Source organism: Alexandromys fortis, unplaced genomic scaffold, assembly GCF_014885135.2.
Source record: "Alexandromys fortis isolate MF-2015 unplaced genomic scaffold, M_Fortis_MF-2015_v1.1 scaffold_63, whole genome shotgun sequence".
NCBI classification, from domain to species: Eukaryota; Metazoa; Chordata; class Mammalia; order Rodentia; family Cricetidae; genus Alexandromys; species Alexandromys fortis.
In genome coordinates this window covers 5,139,101-5,166,096 of record NW_026067953.1, presented here as the reverse complement: position 1 = coordinate 5,166,096, position 26,996 = coordinate 5,139,101, and the positions used below count along the sequence as shown (strand labels likewise).

Sequence of the window (26,996 nt, the reverse complement as noted above, 5' to 3'; positions counted from 1 at the left end):
GAGCCTTCACGTAAATGGGTCCAGTCATGCCTGCCAGTAAGAAGCCGGAGAGCTCAGGAATCAGTGTGTCCAGTGGACTGAGTCCCTGTTACCGGGGCAGCGGATTCTCCAAGGCCCTCCAGGAAGATGATGACCTGGACTTCCCTCTGCCTGACATAAGATTAGAGGAGGGGACCATGGAAGATGAAGAGCTGACCAATCTGAACTGGCTGCATGAGAGCAAGAACTTGCTGAAGAGCTTTGGGGAGTCGGTCCTCAGGAGTGTCAGCCCCGTCCAGGACCTGGATGATGACACTCCCCCCTCCCCCGCCCACTCGGACATGCCCTATGATGCCAGGCAGAACCCCAACTGCAAGCCCCCTTACTCCTTTAGCTGCCTCATATTTATGGCCATCGAGGACTCTCCGACCAAGCGCCTGCCAGTGAAGGATATCTACAACTGGATCTTGGAACATTTCCCGTATTTTGCGAACGCACCTACTGGGTGGAAAAACTCAGTGAGACATAATTTGTCGTTGAATAAGTGTTTCAAGAAAGTGGACAAAGAGAGGAGTCAGGTATGTTGCCTGGGTCACCTGGAAATGGATTTATTTTTTGTTTTAACCTCAAAAGTATTTTTTTTGGCATTAAAAATGAATGCATAGTCACCGTGTTGAAGTAGTTATGAGTGGATAATTTGACACCTTAGATAGTTGTGAAAAACTATCTTTTCTTACATGTATTGGGTAATGCTTTTTTTTGTTTGTTCTTGGGGGATCAGTTTCTTGAGAGAGTACCGTGATATAATTTCACATAATCTTACAAATGAGGTTTGTAATTTTACAATTCAGTGTCTTCATGTCTTCCTTACACGTGGTTGGCCCGGTTTGGTTTAAAGTTCAAAGATCTATGTGGCATTACACAGTCTGTTAAACGGGGAGGCTTTATTTAAAGAAAAGTGACTCTTTCTGAATATTGGAAAAAGACACTGGAATAAGTGGAAGATGATGTATTTTTGAGACTTGAATATACTTATTTATTCTAAGGCCAATCAGAGACTGGAAGTGTGGGTGACTTTTATGAAATCTACTAGTATGAGTCCTGCCTTCGGTTGAGGTTCCCATTAGAGACTGTCTTTAAAACGTTTGAAGTTTTTTTTTTTTTTTTTAATTTTTTACTTTGTGTGTATGTGTGTGTGGTGTGTGTGTGTCTACGAACATATGTACGAAAGTGCAGGGGCTTTCAGAGGCCAGGGGTATCTGAAGCACTTAGAGCTCAATATACAGTTAGTTGGTCATGAGCCATCCAGTGTGGGTCCTGGGAACTGAACTTGGGTCTGCTGCCAGGCTGTGGGCAGACCATGGGCACTCTTAACTGCCGAGCCATTGGTCACAATACCGGTGACGTCAGGGGTGTGCTCCTCTCTATATTCATGAGCTGCCTTCTTTTCTGGGGCCTTAGCTTTGTGTGTATCTGTGATGATCAAGGTGCCTCTCCTAGGGTGAAATCTGTTATCCTTGGGAACTCAGTCTCTCCTTTTTCTTAGTGTTTAGAAACCAGTCCCAGGACTTGACTGAGTTCCATTCTTTCAGATAATTTAAAAAACTTAAAAACTGCTCTCCTTCAAAGAGCCAGGCTGTGACATTAAACACACTTGTATAGGTTACTTGTTAGAGGCAAGAGCGAGCGGGAGAGCCTGAACCAACAGTTCTAGGCTTAGAATGTGGACCAGGAAGCAAGCGCTCAGCCGGCCCCGGGAGCCGCACGCCACTGAAGAAACCGGGAAAGGGGCCTTTAGCTCTCCATGTCATCCCTTCTGCCGGTGACAGCATGCCTGCCTCTCCGTGTCTGGCATAGCGCCACTGCACATAAAAGTAATTCAGCTAGTGCGTGCGCAGTCTGAAATGTTACACAGGACCAGCCCCAAGTGTGCAGTGAGACTCCGCAAAGACGATTGATTCATCTTCCTGCCCTGCCAGCAAGCACGGGATGTGTCCGCAGAGCTTACCAGGGTCTGCCGAGCCCCAGCGGGATTCTGGGAGACTCCTCTTTCCAGGGCTGTTGGCTGTCAATCTGGGTAGATGCCGATACCTGTTGACAGGGAGTGTTTTGAAGGACCCGAGATTGTTAATCTTCCAGATTGTTGGGTTCTGGCTTTGCAGCCCAGGTGCTGACCTGTATTGACATGTTTTTGATCAAATGCCAGTCAGTTTTGTGGCTGAAAGTCGGTTCCCAGCGTTTTGATGCTGTTAAAACAAAGCTACAGTTGTGAGTTGCCCCCCTCCCAACCCCTGTCAACCCCCACCCTCCCCACTTTTCTTCTCTTTCCTCGGGTGAGCAGGAGGTCTCTGGTGACTGACTGTTCAAGTGTCAGGCATACTCAGTACTGCCGGGCCCTAACCCTGGCCTGTTTCCTGGGGGTTTTCTCCAGGATTGGCTGAGTAAAAGGGAAGGCATCCTTGCTGATACATTGCCCAGTGAGAGTCCCCTGGGCTGTGTAGATACACTTGTCTTCTTCCCAGGGAGTTTTACTTTGGCACTAGGTTCAACTCAACACAAATGGCTGAGCACACCCAAATGTTTGTGAGGGACGCAGTAGATGAAGGTGAGGATAGGAGCCAGGCTCGCGTCACACCCGCCCAGTTAGCCGAGGCTTCTTCCTTTCTGTTTGTTTGTTTTTATGTTTTGATCTGTTTTGGAAACTGGAGAACAGTTTTAAGCTTGGCATAGCAGTGGGAATGTGGAACCCAGTGTGATCCTCGTCCCCGTGGGCTTGGAACGTAGACCCTGCTGGACAACTGTTTGGCTAGGCCCCTGGAGCAGGAAGGAACAGAGATTGCATCAGTCACCAAAGGCACCTCAAACTGTTACCATTTCTCAGGCCCCTCCCTGGAGATTTGGTTCTGAGGCTGGGAAAGTTGGTTGTTCAGAGGCTTCCAGGTGCCTAAGTAAGGCCCCCGAACCAGGGAGGGGTCTTTCAACTCCCCCTTCCCCCCTGGTTTGTTTGTTTGTTTTTGTTTGTCTTGGGAGGGGAACACTAACTGCCTAGGCGGGCCTGGGAATCAGCTATGGGTGACCTTGAATCGACCCTTCACCTCCCCTTCCTAGTGCTGGGATTACAAGCCTGTGTTTGTTTGTTTGTTTGTTTGCTTTTTCTAAGTACTCAGATTTTATCAGGAACCTTGTCCCACTTTAAAGTCAAGAGAAAATACAGCTTTGCTTCTGTTTGCTTCTCAAAGTGCTTCAAAAGACACATTAAATTAGTTGTTGTTTGATCTGGCTGGCAGAAGTGGATAGAATAATATGAATTTGTGTTCCTGTCACCCCATGATCCACGGATAGAGTTAGTGTTTAAGGAGAATTGTCTGGTTTCATTCATTTTCGTTGCTGTTGCTACTACTGAAGTACTATGAAGACAACTGAGATTGTGAGTCATTTTATTGCAACAGGCTATAGTGTGCAGGAGACTAAGACATAGTTCATTACATAGTCGCAATGGTAGTGCGTCTGTCTAGTCCTCATTCCCCATCCCAGGCTCCCAGCTACCCGCCCAAGTGAAGAGACGGCACCAAGATGGTTAAGTGTTTGAATTAGGACTCCAACAAGGTTTACGCATGGTTCCACTGGTTGGGATGCTTTGTTCGGGTTTTCATTTGTTTGTTTGATTCTATTGTACCACATCCCTTCCTTTCCCACTATTTCTTTCCCTGTTTTTGTTTTTGTTTTGTTTTTTTGAGACAGGATTTCTATCTGCAGCCTTGGCTGTACTGGAACTCAGGGATCCGCCTGTCTCTGCCTCCAAAGTGCTGGGAATAAAAAAGCCTGGGCCATCACCACCCACCTCTCCCTCCCTCCTGTGTAAAGACACCCGTCTCTTGGTCCTTAGCGCACCCTGCCGGCCTCCTTGTGGTGTCCTTGAATTTGTCTCCACCCTACTGGGAATTGACTCCCAGGCTCCTTTCCTGAGAACTCTGTGTAGAAGAAGGTCCATACCCCTGAAACCTGCTTAACTTGCTTGGGGGATGCCTGGTTCATGTGGGTTGGCTGTTGCCTATTCTGTGAACTTCCACATCTGTCTTTCGTCCTACCAGGTTATCAATGGGTGATCTTCGCTCAGATCAATCAAGGTCTACTTGATTGTTGTTCTTTTAAAAGTCTGGGATCATGTTCTTTTTTTTCTTTTTCTTTTTCTTTTTGACACAAGCCTTAGGACTTGTACTTAGCACGCACTGACTTCTCTGGGGACTTGAAAATGAAGTAAAAAATGCAGTTAATTTTTATAGACGAGACGAGAATGGAGCAGGTATGTGCGTTTCTATTTCCGTGCTTTTTATTTGTTTCCCCTCTTGCTGTTTTAACAAAAAATACTGTCGTCACCAGAAGGTTTATAAAGGAAACACAGTGGTTTATAAACACAGAAGTTTATAAAGGGGTACACAGTGTGCTTGTAATGTATGAGGCCGACTGCTTTGAATACAGCTTTGGCCTGCAGAGGTGGCCGCATGGCATCGCTGAAGGGGACTGAGGAGGGAACAGGACTCGGATTCTGGTGTTGGTGGTTGGCGGTGCCTGGACATCTTGGCACCTCAGTTTTCTTGTGTGTAGAGGCAGTCATTGGAAGTAGCACAGTGCTGTTTAACCTTGGGGGCTTTGACGTCTGAGGCACTTGTTGACCCCACTACCTGAATTCGTTGGCAACATATTAAGTGCTAATGAATACTGTGTTTGTCTAGGGAGATTTCTTGAGATTTTGCTTAGGGTCCCCCACCCCCAATTCCTTTTCCCTCTGTCTTTCATTCGATTAAGCATGCTAAGCAAGGTCATCATAATCACAGTGGCATGGCCACACGATGCCTGGAGGGAACACTCGTGCCATCGCATAGGAGACAGGTGCAGCCCCGATTAATTCTGGGAACGCAGCATAAAGAACTATAATAGAGTAAGTGTAGAGACCGTGTTTTTGTGCTCTTGATGGAGCAAATGCTGTCTTTCCCAGTAGATGCAGAGACTTTTCTTTGCACCAAGCGTACTGCATCTTGGCTACTGGTCTCAGTCTATGTTCCAGCTCCCTTGCCTTCCAAGACCCCCGTGTTGGGGTTGGGCCTACTTAGCCCCCTGCCTATGTAGGAAGCACGCATACATACTCTCCTTGTCCTTGTCTCTGTGATTATTCTGTTCTCTGAGCACCTCCTAGTGGATAGGATTCTCTTTTTAAAAGATTTATTTATTTATTATGTATACAATATTCTGCCTGCATGTGTACCTGCACTCCTGAAGAGGGCGCCAGATCTCATTATAGATGGTTGTGAGCCATCATGTGGTTGCTGGGAATTGAACTCAGGACCTCTGGAAGAAGAGTCAGTGCTCTTAACTGCTGAGCCAACTCTCTAGCCTCCCCTCATTTTTTTTTTTCAAAAAGATTTATTCATTATGTATACAATATTCTGCATGGATGGATATGATTCTTTTGTTTTGTTTTTGGTTTTTTTGAGACGGTTTCTCTGTGCAGCCCTGGCTGTCCTGGAACTCATTCTATAAATCAGGCTGGCCAGCCTGCCCCTGCTCCTGAGTGCTGGGATTAAAGGCATGCAACACCATGAGCTAACACTTATGATGGTTTCCTTTATGCATAGTGACCTCTTATTTCTGCCTTCTTTTGGAACCCAGAATATTTCTGTTTCCTGTGATACTGGTTAGTATATCTGTTTAACTAGTGATCCCTTTAGGCGGACGACTGCCGTGCCTTCCCTTGCCCTTACTTGCCGTGCCTTCCCTTGCCCTTACTTGCCGTGCCTTCCCTTGCCCTTACTTGCCGTGCCTTCCCTTGCCCTTACTTGCCGTGCCTTCCCTTGCCCTTACTTGCCATGCCTTCCCTTGCCCTTACTTGCCATGCCTTCCCTTGCCATGCCTTGCCTTTCTTCTTTCTTTGCTCACAGTGCTCTTTGGAGGACAGCATAGACTGGCCGCAATGTCCATTGGAATACGGAGAAATGTGAGGCGGTGTGGGAGATGCTTCTGGGGCCAGTGACGGCCATCAGTGCCTGTGAGGGGCTGCTATTTCCTGTCGGCTGTCTGATGGAGATTTTGGCATGTGAATGTACCATTCTTGCTCAGGACTCTCCTCAGCTTCCTGGTCCACGAGTTCTCAATCGAGCTCAGATGAGAGGTGCCCAGTATAGTGTAGAAGATAAGTAGAATTTATTTCAGAGTAAAGTGGGGTACCCAAAGGTGCCACCACATAGGGATTAGAGTGGACAATAGCCAGAGAGACCATTGTGCTGAATAAATGGACAATAATGCACTTTTGGAAGATAATTGAATGTAGTTATTTACTCCAAGACCAGTCAGACTCTTAAGAAATCTGGTGTATTATGGGTTGAGGTAGACTATGCTATTTCTTAGTGTCTGGTGCTGATGGTATTCCTGGTGGGTGTTTCTTCCTAGGTGATTGATAGGCCCATTTGAGTTAAGTGTGTATGTGTGTGTGTGTGTCTGTCTGTCCATGTGTTTGTGTCCGTCTGTCTTTCTTACTGTCCAGCCCTGACTGGCCTTAAAGATGTGTGCCACCACATCTGACTACGTTATTTTTAGTTATGTCTCTGTGAGTGTGTGCGTCTGACTGCAGTTGTTGGAGGAGAACAACATCTGATTTCCAGAGCTGGAGCTACAGACATTTGTGAGCTACCGGATAAAGATTCTGGAAACGGAACTCTTTGCAAGAGCTGTATTTGTTCTCTGGAGTCATCTCTCTAACCCCCTTTGGATTAACTCTTAAGGGACAAAACTGTGTCTTTGTTCTTTACTGGATTGCCTCTGCCACACCGGAGCCTAGGGATCGTTTAGGCAGTTTGGAATATCACGTCAAGTGAGAGCTCTTCTTTTGGATATTAAGTCATGGGACAGAGGAGATTGAAAAGTAGGGAAAGAAAATGTAGACCCTTTGAAGTCTCGCCACGCCAGAGGAAATATTGACGCCCTGACCGAAACCTTCATATCTCTGGTCTCCCTGCCATATTTTTTTTTTTTTAAATTGAGTTGTGTTTTTTGAGACAGGATCTCACTGTGTACTTCTGGCGAGCTTGGAGCTCCTTATGTGGACCAGGTTGACCTTGAACTCTGAGAGCTTTGCCTCCCTAGTGCCAGGGTGAAAGCTGTGTGTCACCCCACAGCCCTCGTATGGTATTTGAAATCTTTAGAAGCTGCAGTTGTGCCTCCTTCTTTCACTGGGTACTTGGCAAGTTTTAAAAGATACTTTCTGATTCTCTTTAGAGACCGTGATACTTTCCTTTTCTTTAAAGTCTTCCTCAGCAGGGTGACAGGAGTTGGGGTTCAAAACTGTTTGTGAAGGAGGAGGGGTGGTCTATCAGCGACCTTGTGACCTCAGGGAAAGCATGGTTAGTATCTGAAACTGGAAGAAGATAAACTTAGAGCTCAGAGGCAGGCAGGCCACATGGTAGGGCCTCTGGACAACTGTATGCGGGAGGCCTTCTAGTAAGGGTTAATACAGTACTTCATCAAAGGGGTAATTATTCTTCCACTCACCTTAGCATATCTTCAGGTGAATCAGCTCCGCTGGGGGTGTGGGTGGAGTAGGGGAGGCCTGGCCAGGTGACTGACACGTCTAGTAGCCAGCTTAGGTGTGTTGGTTAGTTTTCTTTCATCAACTTGGCACAAGCTGAAGTTACCCAAGAAGAGGGTGTGACAGCCGAGAAAATGTCCCCATTAAGAGTCTCTTGTTAGCAAGCCTTTGGGGGCATTTTCTTGATCGCTGCTTTGATGTGAGAGGTCCAGCCTACTGTGGCCAGTGCCGTCCTCGGGCTGTGTAAGCACTCAGCCTGAGCAAGCCAGGAGGAGCAGGCAGCAAGCAGCATCCCTCCATGCGCTCCGATTCGGCTCCTGCCTGGGCTTCCCCCATGAGGAACTATAACATGTACATCAGATGCCCCTCGCTCCCCAAGTTGCCTTGATTTTAGTGTTTATCACAGCAATAGAAAACAAACTAGGACTGAAGGGGATAATGGTATAGAATGCTCTACTCTACTCTTTGGAGCAGATCAGAAAGTCACGTCTCCACCCAGGGCCGTAGTATTTCATTCTTGTGGGCTCCTGGCGTGGAAGGGGCAGTTTCAGTGTTTTCCTGTTACCAGGGCAACAGGAGGCAAAGTCCAAGCAGAACATGAGGGAGAGATCTGTCTTCATTTGCTTCCAAGACTGCCAATCCCGTTCTAGCTATCTCACAGAAATCTTTTCTTTATATAAAAATTTTATTATTATTTATGTGCATAGTGTTTTGTCTGCACACATGTCTGTGCACCACATGCATGCCTGGCCCTGAAGGTCAGAAGAAGTTGCTGGATCCCTTGAAACTTGAGTTAAAGACAGAGGTGAGGCACCATGTGGGTACTGGAAATGAAACCTAAGTCTTCCAGAAGAGCAGCCAGCTCTTGATCGCTGAGAGGGTGCCCCATCCTCTGATGGTATCTCCAGGCTAGCATCCTCTGTGGTCCCTCCAAATCCTTGACCCCTGCTGGCCATGTTTCCTGGCTGATCCTGTCCATATATTCCTTCCATTCCCTATTCTTGTGGATGGGCTCTGTCTTCATCCTCCGTATAGCATGTGAAGACACATACCTACCTGTTATCCCTCTCAAGTCTAGCTGTTTGTCTGCTTGCTCGCTCGTCCATCCATCCATCCATCCATCCATCCATCCATCCATCCATCCATCCAGTAAACTCAGCCCCCAGTTTTCCTTTTTGAAGTCCATAACTCTAGAGGTATAGAGTGAACTGTATTATTATTACAAGGGGATTGTACGTTTTTTTGTGAGTTATTAGCCTCACAAGTAAAATAACTTAGCCACTGGGGGTTGTAGCTCAGTAGTATAGCACTTGACCACTGTGCAAGGGGGTAGGGGCTTTAGAAAACGCCGTCTTAGAAGGAAGCTCAAGGGTAGTTTTATTAGCGTTTGAGAGGACAGGCCCAGGGCAGGCAAGTTGTATATCCATAGCTGCTCCGCTGGAGATGGGTAGGAGAAAAGCGATAGGCATGCCTTGTGAATTAGGGTCCAAGTAAGTAGGTGGCCTCAGCAGTGAGGTTAGTAAGCAGCTACATGGGGAAGAGAGAGAGAAAAAAAAAAAATTCAAACTCAGGGCAAGAATGTTTAGGGCTTTGACCCATTTCTGAAGAAGAGACAGAAAGGGAAAAGAAAAAGTTGGGCTCTTTGAGTAGAACTTAGATGAGCAGTCAGTCTTGGCAGGAAAGGTATGTGTAATCGACTGGACGGGGGAAGGGGCTTCTTGGGCACACATACGTTATCTCCTTAAGGGAGTAATTATTCTCTCCGTTGCCTTAGTTTGTCTTCCGCTGAATCAGCTTCCCGTGATGTCCTGTACAGGTGATGGACAGGCCTCTTGGATTACCTCTTAAAGGAGTTTATATAGTGTGTAATATTTGGGACAACTTGGAATGTCATGTTTCTGTCCAGGGCCAGAAGCAGCATTCTATTCTTTTGACCTGGAGGAGGTAGCTGTCCCTTAGTGGGCCTCAATAAAGGCCCCCCAAATCCAACTTTTCTTATGGTGTTTTGAATTCTAAGGAGGGGCAAAGCTGATACTCCTCTTTCTATGTTGCCAGGGTGTCTATCCTCAGTGGGCTCAGAGCCTGCCCAGCTACTGACAACAGTGAGCCCCGCTCACAGGGGTTCCTGGCCTTATGAACTCTACCTACAGAGCCTTTTAGCTGGTGAAACTTCTCCAGCAAAGCCCTTGCTCTATCATTCCAGTGCTCCATCTCCCTTTAACTCTGTGTCCTGCTTCTCCCATCTTCACTTTCCCGGGTCCTCTGTACATGTTCTGTGGGTCCTGCAGTGACCAGGAAGATTCTGATGTCCCCTATGAGGGTCTGGCAAGGCCCCTGGGAAACTTGCCGAGGGCCCCATCAGTCTGTATACCAGCATACCTGACTCCTGGTTGTGGAGAATCAAGGCTTTCTCCAGTCGGAGGCTTCTCCTCAGCAGACTGCCAACAGATTGCTTTTCTGCCCTTCCCTGTCAAGCTGAAAATGCCTTGGGGTTTCCCTTTGAAATCATTTTAGCTGCAGGATAGTTCTCACAGCAAGTAATAGGAGGGCCAGCACACCTGAAAGGCCTGCGGTTTGCTTCTTTCAAAAGAAGTGATGAGTGCTTAGATTAATCTGTGGTCTTAGATTTCATGTGATGCTGGGGCTGTCGCCTGCCATGCCCACCCGACTCTCCACTCCGTTGCACAAGTCCTGCTCATTTGAATGCTGGCAAGGTGGTGGGCAGTGGTAGCCTTCATGGAAAGTTCCACTGCTTTTGACACTTGAAACAGAAAACTTAAAAACCCTTTAAAGGTTGGCCAGGCGCTGTGGGTGCACACCCGTAGGCCCGGCGCTTGGGAGGTGCAGGCTGGAAGATCGGCACTGGGGAGAGCAGCCTCTCTGGTGTGTGGTGAGCTTCAGCGCAGCCTAGAGGACCTGAAACCCTGTCTTCAAACAAGACAGAAAAGCCCCCCCAACAGAAATAGGGAGCACGTGCTGCTACTGTAATGCGCATCTCGTTGCCACTGGGTTTGTGGGCAGTTTGGCTTCACCAGTTTTAATTTATTTGTGATTTCTCTTGGTGCATAATAAATATCTTGACTAGTCAGTCCTTTGTGTTTCCTCCCACACTGGCTGGTCGGCGGTGTGTCTTCCAGTTGTACCTTCATGATAACAGGCCATTGGTGTCCTGCATCTTAGTAGCATCTTCAGGAGAAATTATTTTTTCTTTTCTTATTTTAGGAGAAATTATTTGGTGGTGTTGAAGGGCTGAGGAAAAAGTGAGGTTTTGATTCTTGTTGTAGGCGCTAACATTCCAAGGAGACAGAATGTAGAATCAAAATTCACAAGCCACCGGTAATCCCAGAAGCGTGCTGGACCAGTGCCTGATTGGTGCCAGGCTAAGGCAGCCAGGGAGGTTTTCCTTCGCAGAGCGTGGCCTTAGGAGGTCAGGAAAGGTGATGATGGGCAAGTTAATATTCCAGGAGGGAGGAAACAAATGCTCCTGCTGCTAGCAGAGCAGCCCTAGTGTGCCCTGTGTGGGATAGGACGAGGCATGGCTGTTAGAGAGAAGGCAAATGCTGCTAACTTAAGCAAGCTAGCCAAGTGTTCCTCTGTCACAGGGACGAGTCTCCTGCTGTTATTTTTAGCGTGTTGCTGGTTTCTGTTCAAGTCTTTCATGGTCCAAGACGGCACCAGCTTGCACAGAGATGAAGGGAAAGACAAAGGGGGTCCTGTGGAATCAGCAGTTGTTAGGGACTTTTCCCATAATGTTGCTTTTTTATCTCATTGGCTATGTTTTGCTCACATGATGTCTTTCAGCTACAAGGAAGGCTGGGAAATGTAGTTTTGTTGTGACTTTCTCCTCTCCCTCCCCCACGCCCTCATTGATTCTATCACTAAGGCATATGGGGTCGTCTGTCACAAGGTCTGGCTACTGAGACTCATGCTGCTGGACAAGAGATTTGTTAGGACAGTGTCAGCATAAAAGGAAAGAGTGGCTGGAAGTTTCTGTAAATAACAGTGGGGATGTAGTGGAAGGGTGCAGGTGCAGGGACAACCTGCCAGTGTTTCTTTAAATGGTCCAGTTAACTAGAGTTTTACGTCAAGATATTCTGGTTCAGTTGCGTTGACTATCTTCATAAGCAGTAACCTGAGAGAGGTGAAGATGGTACGTGTGCTAGGATGGCCAAGAAGGAAAGCAAGGAACTCTTGTTGAGGATGGAGTCACGCCTAATGTCGTTCTTTAATAATAACTTGATGGTTTGCTTCACGAGATTACAGGCAGTTTCCAGAACAAAGTGCAGCCTTTGATTCTGAGCTTGCTCTCCAGCCTGGGCTTGTTTGAGTACCTGTGCCTTGAACTCAGCAGGAGGCAGTAAATACAGGCGGAGCTCCTGGCTGCTCTTGCTTCTTTCCCCTTAGAGCTAGCTCCTAGGGTGTGTGGGCTCTCCTCTGGACCCTAGGGGCTCTAGTCCAGTGTTCCCCTCCACTTACTAGAGCTCTTTGAAGTGTCTCTTGGAAGGCTGTGTCTGCCCTCCTAGGGACAAGACCTCTAAGTGATTTAACTAATGTCATTGGCTGGAAGACACCCAGGTAGCAGAACCTTTGTATGTGCTGTTTTTAGACAGAAAGGTCAGATCATGTGAGTGCTGACTTCAGGCTGCCTGGCACAGAGCCAGGATGTAGAGCACCCCCCACCCCCCCACACTGCTGGTGTAAGCCCTGAGATGCTGGGTGAATCAGCTGTGCATGATGTCATGTAAGACCATAGATAGTGTTTGCAGCTAAGCTCCGAGGACCTCAAAGAACACTTAGTTTGCAAAGTGAAAATTAAGCTTTGTGTCTGCCAGGGAAAGTAGCCTCCTTCACTTTAGCAATGGTTCAGGAATAGTTGTGAACTGTCAGGTGCTGGGTGACGACTACCCGGTGACCTAGACTGTCCCCAGAATGGGGTGGACAAGAGGAGTGTGTGGTAGACAGCACTTCCGTGTTGTGGGCCTGGCAGGTTGTGTCAGGTGAGGAAAGCTGAAGAGGCTATCACAGTAGAAGGGGGCAGGAAGGAGGGAGTAGGGAGACTTTCCCGAGGAACTGACTGGGCTAAAACCCTGCAAAGGCTCTGGGGCGGGAACAGCTGAGATGTCCAAAGAGCAGCAAGAAGGCTTCAGGAAGTGTATTAGAAACAGGAGAATCGGGCATTTAAAGGGATGGGAGCAGAGAGTTGTTCTGGCTTGTTGCAAGATCAGAATCTGTAGGTGCAGGTATAGGGACACACTTGGGTGGGGAGGTAGGGGAGGAGTTTGACAGTGTTCAGTCTGATAGAGGGTTTTGTTGTTAGAAATAGTCTTACCATGTAGCCCTAGCTAGTCTTCAGCTCACAGAAACCCATCTGCCTCGGCATCCCGAGTGCTGGGATTAAAGGCATACACTGCCATGCCCAGAGTCAATGTTTCTCTCTCTGTCTCTCTCTCTCTTTGTCTGTTTGTCTCTCACTCCCCCCTCTCCCTCTCTGTCTCTCTCTCTCTTGATAGTTTTTAGATATCTAAATAGACTTATCACATCAAAAGTTTGATATGTGTACTTGAAGCTCAGGGAGAAGTTGGAGGACTTTAATGCACAGGTAATGGAAATGAGAATTCCTGGATTACCTGTCAATCAGGAAAAGAAGTCAGACCTCTGTTTCAGCGCTTTGCTTTCTGCAGTAAGGATGCGACTTCTAAATGTGTCTAGAGTGGTCCTCCTGTATCTCCGACATGATGAGAAAATGCACTCCAGCACACACCTATTTAGCATCCCATTTAGCAAAGTCCCCTACCCCAAGACTTCTGTGTTCCCTGGCCAGAGAAGGATTATTCTTGTATACGTGTCTCCATAGCAACGAGTTTGCAGTTTATATGGAAAGTAAGCAGTCGTCCTAGCAACGGAGTTACTGATGTGGTAGCTCCCTTGCTTTCCTGGAGTGGAGGGTGAGCTGACCAAACTAGCTCAAAAGCCTTATGAAAGGCTACACAGACGGCCCCACTGGTGTGAAAACTAGCCTAGCTTTAAGAGAGATCGCAGCCCTCTCCTCTTCCGCAGGAAGGGCGCTCTTGTAATAAATCAGCCAAAAGTGGTTGCTGAGATCAGACAAAAGCAGTTGCTGTCAGTTGAACTAGATTATAAGAGGGTTTTCCTAGAGGAGTGGTTTTGTTTGCTTTGACAAAACGCTATAGTCAGAGCATATTTGGTTGCGATGAAAAGAGAGCCACCTCAGTTGGCTTAAGTAAAAAAACTTCTATCCCAGGGATATAATAATCAGTCCAGCAGCCAGAATCCAAGGGCAGCACGGCTCACCTCAGGTCTTGTGTGGCTGACCATATGGACACTCTGCACTGCCTCGTCTTTGTGTGGTGCGCTTGTCCTCATTTCAGAGACCACCAAGACTTCCTGTTCTCCTCCTGGGCAGAAACAGGGGCAGGTCTATGGACTCAGGACCGCTGCTGGGAAGGCCGCCTTTCTGGGGCTCTGTAGAGTGAGGCCTGGTATGAGGCATTATTGTGAAACACTCATGTTAGCCTTGAACTCTGGAGGCTAAGGCAGGTGTCAGGTTTAAGGGCTTGAACCTGAATAAAGTAAGACCTTATTTCCAAAACCAACCACCCAACAGCAGGACACTCACTCTGAGGGTGGTAGATATTAGCACACCAGGGAACTTTAGGACTGCCCTAAGACCCCCTTCTGCTTCTTTACCCTACAGTAATGGTTAGATTTAGTGGTCGGTTTGACAGGATTCAGAAACAGATGGGAAGAGAACCCCAGGAATAGACTATAGATCAGGTTGCCTATGGGCATGTGTCTGTGGATTGTCTTGATTACACTCACGCACTGTGGGTGGTACCATTCCCTGGGCTTGGGGTCTGGGGTTAGATGAAAAGGAGAAAGCTAACTGAACACTCAGCCAGCATCCTCTCTCTGCTCTTGACTGCGGGGTCCCTGTAACGATGGACTGTGATCTGGAATTGGATGACGTGGACCCCCTTTAATCACAGCTCCTGGAGAGGAAACCAAGTGACATGCCCATGATGCTGCCACTTCTCTGTCTCCCGCTTACGTCGACCCGCAGTGGCTGTCCCCCAGCAACCACAGCTTTCTTTGGTGTCTCCTTCCTCCTGCCAGCTGCCCTCAAATGTCCTAGAGTCACGGGGAACTCGGGGCCCCTGATCCAGGGAGCAGTAAGTGCCAGCTGTCTTAATACACATTGTCCTAATTTTCCAGATCAAGAGATTGAGCAATTGTCTGACCACTGTGTACCAACCCATGTCATCATACTGTTTTCAAAATGGGGAGAAAAGTGATTGATTATTCTCTGCCAGGGACGAGTGATAGAGAAATTTCACAAAAAGCTCTGGTAGCCGAGACTGGGTGAAAATGAAAACAGACCGGGAAGGCACTGGGCGATTGCCAAGGGGTTGGCCAGTGGCCAGAGTTCTGTGGGCTGGCGCTTTGGAGGAGCAAATGGCCCATCCTGGATAGCAGTGTCACAGGAGGGGCCTGAGGAGAAGAAAGGGCTGCACGAGCTGCTGTCGTCTTCTGAGGGTCAGCGCTGGGGCTGGTGACAGAAGGAGGATGTCCCTCGGGCCGTCAGCATCGGCTTAGGCATAGAGTGGAAACGACACAGAGTGTGACATTGGGAACGGAAATCTCCACAGGGTTTGTTGGGGGCTCTTTGGAACGGTGAGAACCATTTGTATTTAGGGTCTCACAGCTTCCCAGCAACTGCAAATTAGCTCGCATAGGCTTTTACACAGGGACTTGGAGGTTCCGAGAGCATCAGTGACTTGGCCAGGCTCTGGGCTACCATCTGAGACTTTCTTCAGTTTTGAGGCAGATGGTTCCTGTGGAAAAGGGGCCAGAGTGTAACCTCTTGAAGGATGTACTGAGGAGCTGGGATGGACTCTATCCTGAAGGGCTGGGACAGGCTCATTGCAGAGCCCATGGCTGTTCCTGAGGGCAGGGTAATGATAATGATGGTGATTCCTCGGTGTCTGAGCTACTTTTTCTCCGTCAACAGTTTTTTTTTTTTTAAAGATTTTATTTATTTATTATGTATACAACATTCTGCCTCCATGTATGTCTGCATGCCAGAAGAGGGCGCCAGATCTCATTACAGATGGTTGTGAGCCACCATGTGGTTGCTGGGAATTGAACTCAGGAACTCTGGAAGAGCAGCCAGTGCTCTTAACCACTGAGCCATCTCTCCAGCCCTCCATCAACAGTTTCTAGTGCCCAGAAATGCTTGGAGAAAAAAACCACAGCTGCCCTGATTGCTGCTGTCCCTCGTGTTAACCAGTATGGACCAGATTTCTTTTCTTTTTTTATCTCCTTCCTTCCTTCCTTCCTTCCTTCCTTCCTTCCTTCCTTCCTTCCTTCCTTCCTTCCTTCCTCCCTCCCTCCCTCCCTCCCTCCCTCCCTCCCTCCCTCCTTCCTTCCTTCCTTCCTTCCTTTCTCTCTCTTCCTCCTCCTCCTACTCCTTCTTTCTTCTTCTTCTTGTAAGCTATTTTCCTTCTATTGAAAACGGATTTTTCTCCCACACAACATATCTCGATCAGTCTCCTCTCCTGTCTCCACCCCCTCCGGTCCCTCTCCACCTCCTCTCTCATCGGCTCCACCCCTCTTCTATCTCTCATAAGAAAACAAACAGGCCTCCAAAGGATGATATAAACTACAATAAGATAAAACAAAAAGCTAACATGTCAGAATTGGGTAGAGCAAGCAAACAAGGAAAAGGGAACAAGAGAAGGCTCAAGAAACAAAGACCCACTCACTCATTCACACACTCAGGAAGCCCACAGAAAAACCAAACTGGAAACCATGATATGTATACAAGCCCTGGAGGATAAACAGAGAGAAGGAAAAAATATAAATAAAATAAAATGAAAATACAGAAAATAATAAAGTAATTTTATAAAAATGGAAAATTGCTGACATGACATTAGGAGACAAGGAACCTCCAGAGATGCCCTTGAGTTTGTTTTCTTAAGAGAAGTTTGTTTCTCCAGTGAGACTCTCATTAGGGAAATCAGATTTTCATCTGTGAGCAGCTGTCTGGAGATGGCTTCAGGTTAGGGGTGGGGCATGTGTGCACTTCTCCTTTCAGCTAGGGCCGCATCTGGTGCAGACCCATGCGGTCCCTGAGCATGCTGCCTCAGCCTCCGTGAGCTGAACCGCCTGTCAGTCCTGCTGATTTAGAGAGCCTTGTTTCCTTGGTGTCCTCTGTCTCGTCTGGCTTTTTCCGCTGTTTTTGCCTCCTCTTCCACAGAGTCTTTGAGCCCCGAGGGGAGGGATTTGATGGCGACATTACATTTTGGGCTGAGCGTATGGACCAAATTTCTATTCAAACAAGGAAAAAGTCTTGGGGAGTTGGTTCTTATTTTAAATGTCCTCGTTCTTAGTTTTCTTTAATGATTCCGTTTTGATGGTTGTGGATTTGTACTGTTGATGTGAGCCTGTCAACATCTTGACGGCTTTGTTGTTTCTGTGACCTATGGAGCGATGGAATGAGCCCCTCTCAGCACCGCTGCTGGGTTTGGTAGCTTGTAGGTTCAGGGGTTGGCTTCCTTTGGCATCATAGGTGAGTACAGTGACGATAACCATCTTGTTCTTAGTGATTCAACCATGTTTACTGGGCTCTTAGAATATGGAGGGTTTTGCGCTGAGTACTGTGGAGGACACAAAGTATGTGACCTGGGTTCCTGTGGGATGCTTTGGGGTGACCTTGGATGCTTCTCTCTTGAGTTCCACACCTGATCACTGCCACTGCCCCCCTGAGTCGCTCTCCATCCCACCCTCCCTAGTACACCGTCCCTCATCTCTTATTCTTCAAATCATCTACTTGCTCTTCCCCATTCCCCATCACAGCGCCACTGGGACATTTCAGCACACAGCCCTTTGCGTTCTCTGTTGCCTGCGGTGATGTGTCTTGTACGTCTTGGATCACCGGCTTCTAGAATAATAGAGCGCGGGGATAATCCAGGAAGGCAGGATTCATGGACTTAGTGAGAACCGGAGCTGTTGTGTGGGAATTGAGCATTTTCTGTGTGCGTGCGCTTGAGTGGAGGCCAGAAGTTGACTTGGTCAATTGCTGTCCTACTGTGTTTTGAGACAAAGCCTTTCCCTGAACCAGGAGCCTGCTGATTCAGCTTATTGGAGAGCCCCAAGGGTCCTCTTGTCTCTGCCTCTGTGATGTAGGGATCTCAGGCTCATGCCAGCCCATCCCATTTCAACATGGGTGCTATGGAACTGAATGTGGGTCCTTATGCTTGTGCGGTAAGCGCTTTGGTGACTGAAGCACTCTCTGGCTCTAGTGATCTATTTTATAAGCCCCTCAAACGATTATGCTGAAGTTTGAAGAACAAGGAGAAGCTTCAGGGGTTCCTAGTTCTGTCGTTTCACTTTAATTAGGTAAGATTTTAATGCTGTACAGGGAGCTGTAAAGTACAGTGTAACTCTCCAAGGATTAATGTGAATATCATATGTATCATCAGCTGTAAGCTATGTGGTTTTACTTGGACTCTCCACCCCTCCTCAGCATCATAGTTAGGTTATTTTACAGCAAATCAGAGACATCCTGTTCCTGTGTTACATCCATCTACGTCATTAGGGGACTTAAAGACACGTGTAGCCTGCAACACCCACCTCCATTCCTGTTTATGACACAAGCGCTTAGTGTCAGAACGTACCAGATCGTTTAACAAGCACAGAATTCTCAATGCAAAGTTCTGTGGCATTTGATGGATGAGCCTCTTCATCACTTGCTGGTCAGTGCCCCTTGCTTGCTCCCAGCCCTTGAAGGAAACTTAGCTTCCTGAGCTTCCTGCATGTCTTTCCCAGTCCTTTAGATTCTCCAGGCCGTCTGCTGTGATCAGGTCTCCACAGAGACACTGACTTCTGGCTGCGCATGCTCTCCTTCTGCCTGAGCGCTCTCCCTCCTTTTCTCCATTGGATGCCATGTCTCTGGAACACTCAGCTGATCCCACACCTCTGCCAGATTTTGTTTATTTAAGGTTTATTTTATTTTTATTTGTGTGTACGTGTGGATATATGTAAGTGCATGTGCGTGTAGATGTCTGGAAGTCAGAAGAGGCTGTTGGATTCCTTGGAACTGGAGTTACAGGCTTTTGTGAACCCCTGTGGGTACTGGGAACTGAACTCAGGTCTTCCGCTAGAGCAGCGAGCGCTCTCCACTGCTGAGCCAGCACTCCAGCTCATGTCTCCCATGCCTGATTTAATCGCTCCAGTGCAGCCTGTCCATGATTTTGCAGTGAGTTCTCTGTCCCTTCCTGGTACTTCTCTCCCCACCCAAGACTCAGGGTAGGAAATGCATCTGGTTTGGGTCCCTCTTGTGTACGAGACCAATTATGAAACCTGGCAAACAGTAGGTCCTCATGAAATATGACATCATGGGGAAACCACAGCAGTTAATTCAGGCATGTTCTAAAACCTAAGCTGAGCTCTGGAACACTTGAGTGCTGACTGTCACACGTGGGGGATGGAGGGCGCTGTAGGAGTTTGCTTCCCCTACACAGAACACTGCTTCTGATTCTTTTCTTAAAACACCATTGCCTCTGATCCTATGGGTCTGCCCAAATCACCTGTCTTTTCCATCTCTGATGGCCGACAGACACCCTCCTTCCTTTTGCTTCCATTACTGCCACACTCAGCACTGCGTGTGCTGCTGTGAGAGCTTTTTCCTGGTCGGAGAGAAGAGACAGTACACACAGAACTGGCCCTTCCGTGCGCAAGTTTCTTAGGTCCGCTCCCGTTAGAGTGAACTGGTGTGCAGTAACACTCTTGGCCGATGACGTTCTCTGTGAGGCTGTAGTGGAGTCTTGCTGGGATCCTGGAGGGTGATGTGGGTCAACAGGTGCAGAGTCAAGGTCTGTGGGGGAAAAGCAGATGTTCAATACCAGCACAGCGGTGCACAGGACCTGCTCGCCTTTCTTCTCTCCCTTTTTCTAAGGACTCTGATTAACTGGGGAAGGACATGGCCTTATGGTATTCCCACGTGCTTCAATTTCCTTTGTATGTCTTTTCATGAAATCGTCAAATATACTCTTGTTGCAAGTGATTTATCATTTCTGCTGTGACCTCTGAGACTGCTCAAACTTGTGTGACTGTTTCACTAATTGTGCAGAATGTCCTGGAAGGTTAGTCTTTGGCCCAGTCTGTATGCGGTGTCATGTCACCCGTGAATTGGCACTTAGGTCCGTACTGTGAGCACAGGGTGTGTTTGTTTCTTCTGGTATTAGCCGGAGAGTTCTAAAGTTTCTCAGAAGGTAAGGCAAGTGACCCATGGAAGCATTTCATTATTTGTTGTTGTTGTTTTTAAATTTTATCTAAATATCTGTTTTTATGAAGTCTGTGATTATTACTTTTGGTCTCTGGCGTATTTTTTAAGGATTTCTTCCATCTGTAGAGATACATTTGAGAAGATTTCTTCCCTGAAATGAGATTAGTAAGTAATAGTACTGCCATCACTCCTAAGTGATACTCTATACGTCTTAGAATTCATTCATTCATTCAGCCAGTGTGGATCTAATGCAATAGAACAGGCTCATATCAGGCCCAGCGGAGGAAGATGAGGGTGTAGACACTGCCTCCAGAAAACTCCAGCCTGGTAGGAGAGCCCACTTGGAGGTAGTGGTTGTGTAAGGTAGCTCTAGGAGGGTAAAGGAATGACTGCCGCCTCTGGGTCTTTGCGCAGACTGATGAGAGTGAAAGTATAGGCGACTCAGTGTGCTGGCCTGTTGTCAGGAGATCCGGTTCTGGAGCTGACTCGGTGGGACCAGCTAGCTCACTGATCTTGGGCAAATCCTTGGGGCCAGCTTGCTCTCCCGTTGCCTGTGTTGTTCAGTCGGGACGTGGGAGCCAGCTCTTCTGAACTTGAGGTCTTAAGGGACTTTCTTAGATAAGGGTAGAGACATCAAATACCTTCCTCTTTTCCTACTGGAGTTCTAAGGCCAGCCATCACCACGCGGGCACCATAGCATGCACACACATCTGGCCAGATGTTGTCCCGTACATCGACCAGCGGCTATGGTTTTTGTCATTTCTGCCTGTAACATGGAGGGCCAGGCCTGCTTGTTGTTGGGGTTGTTGTCCTGCGCAGTTCCCCAGCTGTGTAGTCCCAGAGAAAAACCACACATAGGTCTCCATAAATTATAAGCTGATTGGCCAATTAGCTCTAGCCTCTCACTGGCTAACTCTCACATCTTGATTAACCCATTTTTCTGATTTCTCTGTACTTCTTAGTAGTGTCCCTCTTATCACAGGTCTGAGGCACACTAGAGCTAGATGAAGTTTGGCCTCCAAAAGTTCCTGGTCTAGGCAGGTTGGATCCCTGGATTGTCAGTCTCTCCTCCCTGCCTCTGTGAGGACAGGTTTGTGTCTCTGCAGGTATGGTTGACTGCCAGGTGGCTGTTGTGTTAACTCCCTTGAGTCTTCTGAAGGCAATTCTGGCTGATGTCCCTGCTGTGTGAAATCCTTGGCTGATACGCTTTCTGCTGTCTATTTGCCCTGGCATGGAGGGGTGGAGGCTTGTTGGGGGAGCTCCACAAGTGTCAGATGGGCAAGTCCTGTGCCTCTGGGCCAAGGCAGATCACAGGCGATGCTTATCCTCAGCATTTTGGAGACAGCCACAGGGGATACAAATCACATATTCAGGCAGGAGGTTAGTCACATGATCTCATTGTTGGCGTTCCCAGGGTGCTTTGCATTTATTTTCCTAAGTGGGACTTGAGGGCTAAGTTGAGTTCCTCAGCAAAATGTACTTACTGCCTTCCAAGTCTCTGGTCCCTGTGAATGCGGCCTTCTTTGGAAATAGATCTTCGAAGATGTAATCAAGCTTAGGTGGACTGGGATGGTCCCTACTTGTGTGTAGAGGAGAGACACCCGGGTACATGGGGGAATGCCATGGGAGGTTAGGGGCAAGCGTCTAGAACTATCAGAAAATGCACCTGAGTAGCCTTGATACCCGGCCTTGGCAGTCTTGTGTGGCTGTGGCCCTAGGAAGCAAGGGTAATGGTGCCTGCCTCTGCCGAGACCGGCAGCACAAAGATTCCCCTTCAGGAAAGGTCCTTAGACTTGAGGCTGGTGGGGCTGTGTCCTTTCACAGTAGATGGGAGACCCAAGCTTCGTAGCTTCACAGTGGGACTGGTGGTAGATGTGGGTCAGGACCCCGGTCTGCTGCTGAGCTTAGATCTTATCCAACTCTTCACACTGTCCACTCAAGGGAGTTCATTTGGAACCTGACTGCCTTTGCAGCCATAGAGGGAGGGGCAGAGGGCTTGGGTGTGTTTTCCACAGGCACTGGTGATGAGCAGTGAGGGCTGGAGGGTTCCATTGTACCTGGTGCAAAGTGCATGGTTGTTGGGGCACGGAGCTTTGTTGGGGACCCTTGCTTATATGCCAAACACTTAAACTGCCCTTTCATTATTGTAAGTGATTTTTCCAGTGTGCTGGCATGCTGTCTTCCTATGCCCTGTCCTGTCCTCCCCTTCCATCCCTCCTGCCCTGTGTTCCTCCCTCACTTTCCCCAAATGAAAGTAGGTTTTTTTTTTTTTTTTTTTTTTTTTGTTTTTTTTGTTTTGTTTGTTNTTTTTTTTTTTTTTTGGTTTTTTTGAGACAGGGTTTCTCTGTGGTTTTGGAGCCTGTCCTGGAACTAGCTCTTGTAGACCAGGCTGGTCTCGAACTCACAGAGATCTGCCTGCCTCTGCCTCCCAAGTGCTGGGTGAAAGTAGCATTTTTAAAAGACTTTTTTAAAAGAGTAAGATAGTGGGAGAATAGCTTGTTTTTATTTTTTGTTTTGCAGTTTTTAAAAGGAGTTATCCTATTTTAAAAACTCAGAAAATTACCCTGCCAAAGTCCGGTCCACTGAATTCTTGGGAAGGCCTCTTTCTCTCACTGTGTACTCACTATGCCCTGGGGTGCTTTTCGGGTGCTTCTAGGCCAAACTTTGACCTCTGTAGTCCTCTATTACTAAGTGCCGTCTTTGCAGGGTCACCAGCTTCCCCTCGCGGGACCTCTGCTTTCCTGTCCAAGGTCAGTGCACTGAACCTGCAGGATGGTCCTTGCTGCCTGGATATTGGCTTACATTAATTAGCACTCCAGAGTGCACTGATTGTCGGGCATCTCTGACGAGGTGAATTGATAAATGTGCCTTGTGTGGAGTCGGGGCAGCACTGGTTTGGGGAGCATCTTCTTCCAGAGACGATCCTTTGGGTGGGAGCTTGAAGTCATGAGACCCAGCTCTCACAACCGTGAAAGCCCGAGTCAGACATACTCTTGGTACGGAGTGGCAAGCCTGGCAGGGAGTCCTCTGGAGTGTTGAATGTATTGACTACTTTGTTCTTGATGATACAATGTTTGCATGACCTCAGCTTACTGGGCATCTGAAGGCGCTTTTGTTGAGTTTAGAAATAGCTTGTTATTTCTGAGAGGTACTTGTGCTCTGGACCCCAGGCTGCCTTTGGAGGATGGGGCTCATTCCTGCCTTGAAGAGGCAAGGCCCAGGCAGAGCTGGTACTGGGAAGCTGGGGTAAGTTCAGTGTGACCTTGTTAGGTCCAAACCCAGGACAAATGGCTACTGGCATGCCTGTTGACACATCAAAGCTGACCTAGCCTCCAGCTTCTCCCAGCACCCCTCAGTCCTTACCTGTCACAGGTCCTCCTGGCTGGCATGCCCCACCCTCTCCTCTAATCTCCAGCCCAGAGACTGGGCTGGGCTCTCCCTTCCCCAGCTCCCTTGTCCCTGTATAATTTAGTCATTTTGGCTACATCTGCCTCTTGGTCAGCAGCCCCTCTCTTCCTCTCCCTGCCTCTCTCTGCTCTCATGACCTGGCCGCAGTCACCTCCCTCATTCAGTTCTCTCCCTCATTCTCCTCCGCCATCCCTAGGGGCAGTCAGGTCCTTCTTGTTATTTCTTTTCTTTTTTTTTATTCATGACTCCTTTCTCTTGAGTTTTTGTTTGTTTGTTTTGTTTTCATTTTTGTTTTTTCTCAGTTGTGGAGAAGTGTCCCAAAAGACTGAACATAAGTCAATACAATTTCCTACGTACCAACCCCCTGGAATATGGCAGCATGGATCCGTTGTTCACGCTAAGGGCTGGGGAGAGAACTTTTGGGAAGCAGTGGCTACTTCAGCTCGGCCATTGGGAAGCATTTGAAGTAGTGAGTTCAGGAACTGCTGAGAGACGCTGGACTCCAGAGCTCTGGATTGGCCTGTGAGAGGGCCCGCTTCCTCTGCTGGGCTGGCTCACAGCCTTCAGGTCACCTCTCGAAGCAGCGCTGAAGGCCTAGGACTCAGGCGGTTTCTAGAGATTTGGTCATAGGAACTGATTCAATTACTCTGGCGCTTCTTTGGACCGTTTTTATTTTCTTTAATACCTGGTGTTTTATTTTGCTAGGCTTTCCCCCTAGAATAAAGGTACATTCAATAATAAGAATTCTCTACCGCCTAATACAAAATGATACCACTTGTCAGTTTGAAGAAAAAGCAAATTGTCTGCTCGGTGTTTTGGGATTTTCTCTTTTTTTTCCTCCTCAAAAAGAAAAAAGAAAAAAAAAAGCAGCTTAGAGAAAATCCCTGAACGTAGTCTCCCGATTGAAAAATATATTAGTGGGTCTCACTGCTCCGTCATTTTCTACAGTAACAGTTTCCTCATTTACGAGAATGTTCTTCTGTCTCTCATTTTTGAAAAAGCAATACCAGAACAGATTTTTTTTTTAGGGTTTACAAATTGGGAAAAGAAATATTATTTTATAAAATTGTATCACTGGGAGAACTTTGCTTGGACGAGTGCCTCAGCTCGGGTCGCGTTGGGGTCTCTTGTGCGAGGCTTCCATGGCGGATTTGCTGAGATCGCACACTGATGCCTCAAGCTACACCTGTGTGGCAGAGTTGGCTGTGTCATCAGCAAGACCCCTCTACACCTGCCTCCCTTCCCCTTCACTCCCTCCCCCCCCCAATACCGCGTTCTGCCTTGATTCTTGTTTCTCCATAGGAGCCACTGAAGCAGGCAGGAGGGGCCTGGCTCTGCCCTGCAGAGTTCACCATGTTTACATGGCTTTCCTAGGCCTGACCTCACTCTCCATCTGTCTGTCCAGGTCATGTCTGTCCTATGGGCCCCATGGAGAGCCCATCTCTAATCTGTTTCCAGTCTTAAATTCTCTGGAGCACTGACGTTGACCATTGGCTGATCAGTCTTTGACATGCTTTGTCACATGCCACTAACAGACTAAAGAGCATCGCAGATGAGTTTGCGGCAGGCGGAGTTTGAGTGCGAGATCGAAGTCTGAATCCTCGGCCCTTTGGTAATTGCGTCCTTGAGCAAGATGGTTGTTTTGCATTTGTGTCTGTGATACGGGATAATGATTCTCTCCCGTGGTTGTTTAAAGAGTGACTTGATAGTCCAATCCCTGCACAGCCGTTCACATAGTAAGTACCACACTGGTGGCCATTTGTGCGTGTTCTTCCAAAATTTATATGGAGGGTCCCTAAGCTCCGATGTGCGTTTGTGGTGGAGCTTTGAGAGGTTAGGTCAAATGAGGCTACAAGAATGGTTGGGCTGGTTTTGTAAGAGGTGAGACAATGAAGACTGGTTTCCTTATAAAAAGAGCAAGAGAGAGGGTTCCCTCTCACCTGTATGGCCTTGTGCGTATACACAGGTAAAGGCCATCCGAGGACAGGAAGATGGCAGCCGGCAGCTGTCTGGGTGCCAGGGAGAGTGTTCTTATCAGCAAGTGGATCCGCCCGCTGGACTTCAGCTTCCAGAAGGGCGAGAAATGTCAGTCGTGTGATCCACCCAGTTAGTCCGTGGCATTTTGTTATGGCAGCCGATACAATACGACTCACCTTTGCCCGAATTAGAGGCTGTTTTGTTGAGGTGACCGTTGTCAGGTCTGCATTCCACCAGGGAGCAGGTGCCTCAGGGATGCCGTCAGTTTCTCTCCTGTGGCTGATAGCATGCTTATTACTTTATATTCTGTTTCCTTTTATATCTATCTGTCTGTCTGTCTGTGAGAGAGAGACACTGACTTTCTCTCTCTCTCTCTCTCTCTCTCTCTCTCTCTCTCTCTCTCAGTCAGAGGTCAACCCTGGATGTTGGTCCTCACCTTCCACCTTGTTTGAGAAGGTCCCTGTTGTCTGTCTGCTGGGCTGTGTCAGCTAGGGTAGCTGTGGCCTCTAGGGTAGCTGTCTCTTAGGCATCCATGGGCTCTCCTGTCGCTGCCTCCCATCTTCCTGTAGGAGCACTGTGATTACGGATGCTGACACTCACTGCACATCTGGCTTTTACATGGGTTACGGGAATTTGAATTCAGGTCCCCATACGTGCACAGTGTGTGCTTTTTACAAAACCCTCGGGCCATCTCTCCAGTTCTCTACCTCCTTTTAATAAGGGTTCCCACACGACATAAAATAAATTGCAAATAGGCAAACCCTATCGAGACAAGGGAAAGCAGTGTTCCAAATTCTTAGAAATGGCTTATTTGTTGAGATTGAACATCTTGCCAACCAAGGCAAAGTAGGAAGTCATCTTCCCTGGCAAAATGCACGGAATTCACGGTGCCTTCACTGTTCAGGAAGCGATCAACACTGCCGTTCAGCCCGGCCTTGTCCCCTGTCCCTGTGGACCCAGACACAGGCACCTTGTCTCAGAAGCTCCCTATCTGGGCAGGACTTTGTGCACAATGGGACCGTGGACTGTCTTTCTCCTTGTCACCATGCCTCCACGTTGTCCACACTGTCATTTACAGCTAGGTGAAGCCATTCTGAACTCTTCCTGCATGGTGGTAGGGGTGTGGCTAATGTTCCTGAAAGGCCGGTTGGTTTGTTTGCTTTGTGCTTTTTAAATCAAGATTAGAAAATGGTTTTCCGAGAGGTCGCACCTGTTTGTCTAGATGGGAACCTTCAGCTAGTTTTAGAGTCCTCTCACTGCCACCGGCTTGTGTGTAAGGAGAGAAAGCTGCCCGTCTCATGGCCAGCGGGCAGGGCTGCTTGTCTGCTTTGGCTTAGGAAGACTTGAGTTCTCACCCTGATTCTTCTGCTAGATAGAGGTCTGCCTTGAACCCTTGAGAGTATGATGGAGTCCATCTCCAGTCCTGCATCCCATGCCCTGATGGACATCCCTCATCACTCATGAGCCCTTTGAGTCTCATTCCTGGGGGCCACCAGTGGTCCTTTAAGATTGGTTTCAGAGAGAAAAAGCATTTGATAGCAGTACAAAGCCTTTGTGTCTCTTTTAGCTTTGATGACTATAGCAATTTCTCAGGTTTTCCCTCCACTGTCACTATAGTGGACTGAGGGGTCACCCACGTCCAACTTCATGTCCACCTGGTGGCTCAGAACGTGTGACCTACTTTCATGAGCAGGTCTTTGCTAATATGATCAGTTAAAAAGAATTAGACTGGGCCCTGAGTTCAGT

General features: G+C 47.9%; 1 protein-coding gene across 11 annotated transcripts in view; it reads left to right on the top strand.

Annotated features, from left to right (window-relative positions):
* Positions 1 to 26,996, top strand: part of Foxn3 (forkhead box N3) — a 370,445-nt gene that overhangs the window by 168,687 nt on the left and 174,762 nt on the right. For all 11 annotated transcript variants that reach the window (XM_050151430.1, XM_050151427.1, XM_050151429.1 and 8 more), the window contains one exon: positions 1 to 557. In XM_050151430.1, the coding sequence (XP_050007387.1) occupies positions 15 to 557 (543 nt within the window). In that variant the 5' untranslated portion in view covers positions 1 to 14. The remainder of the gene's footprint in view (positions 558 to 26,996) is intronic.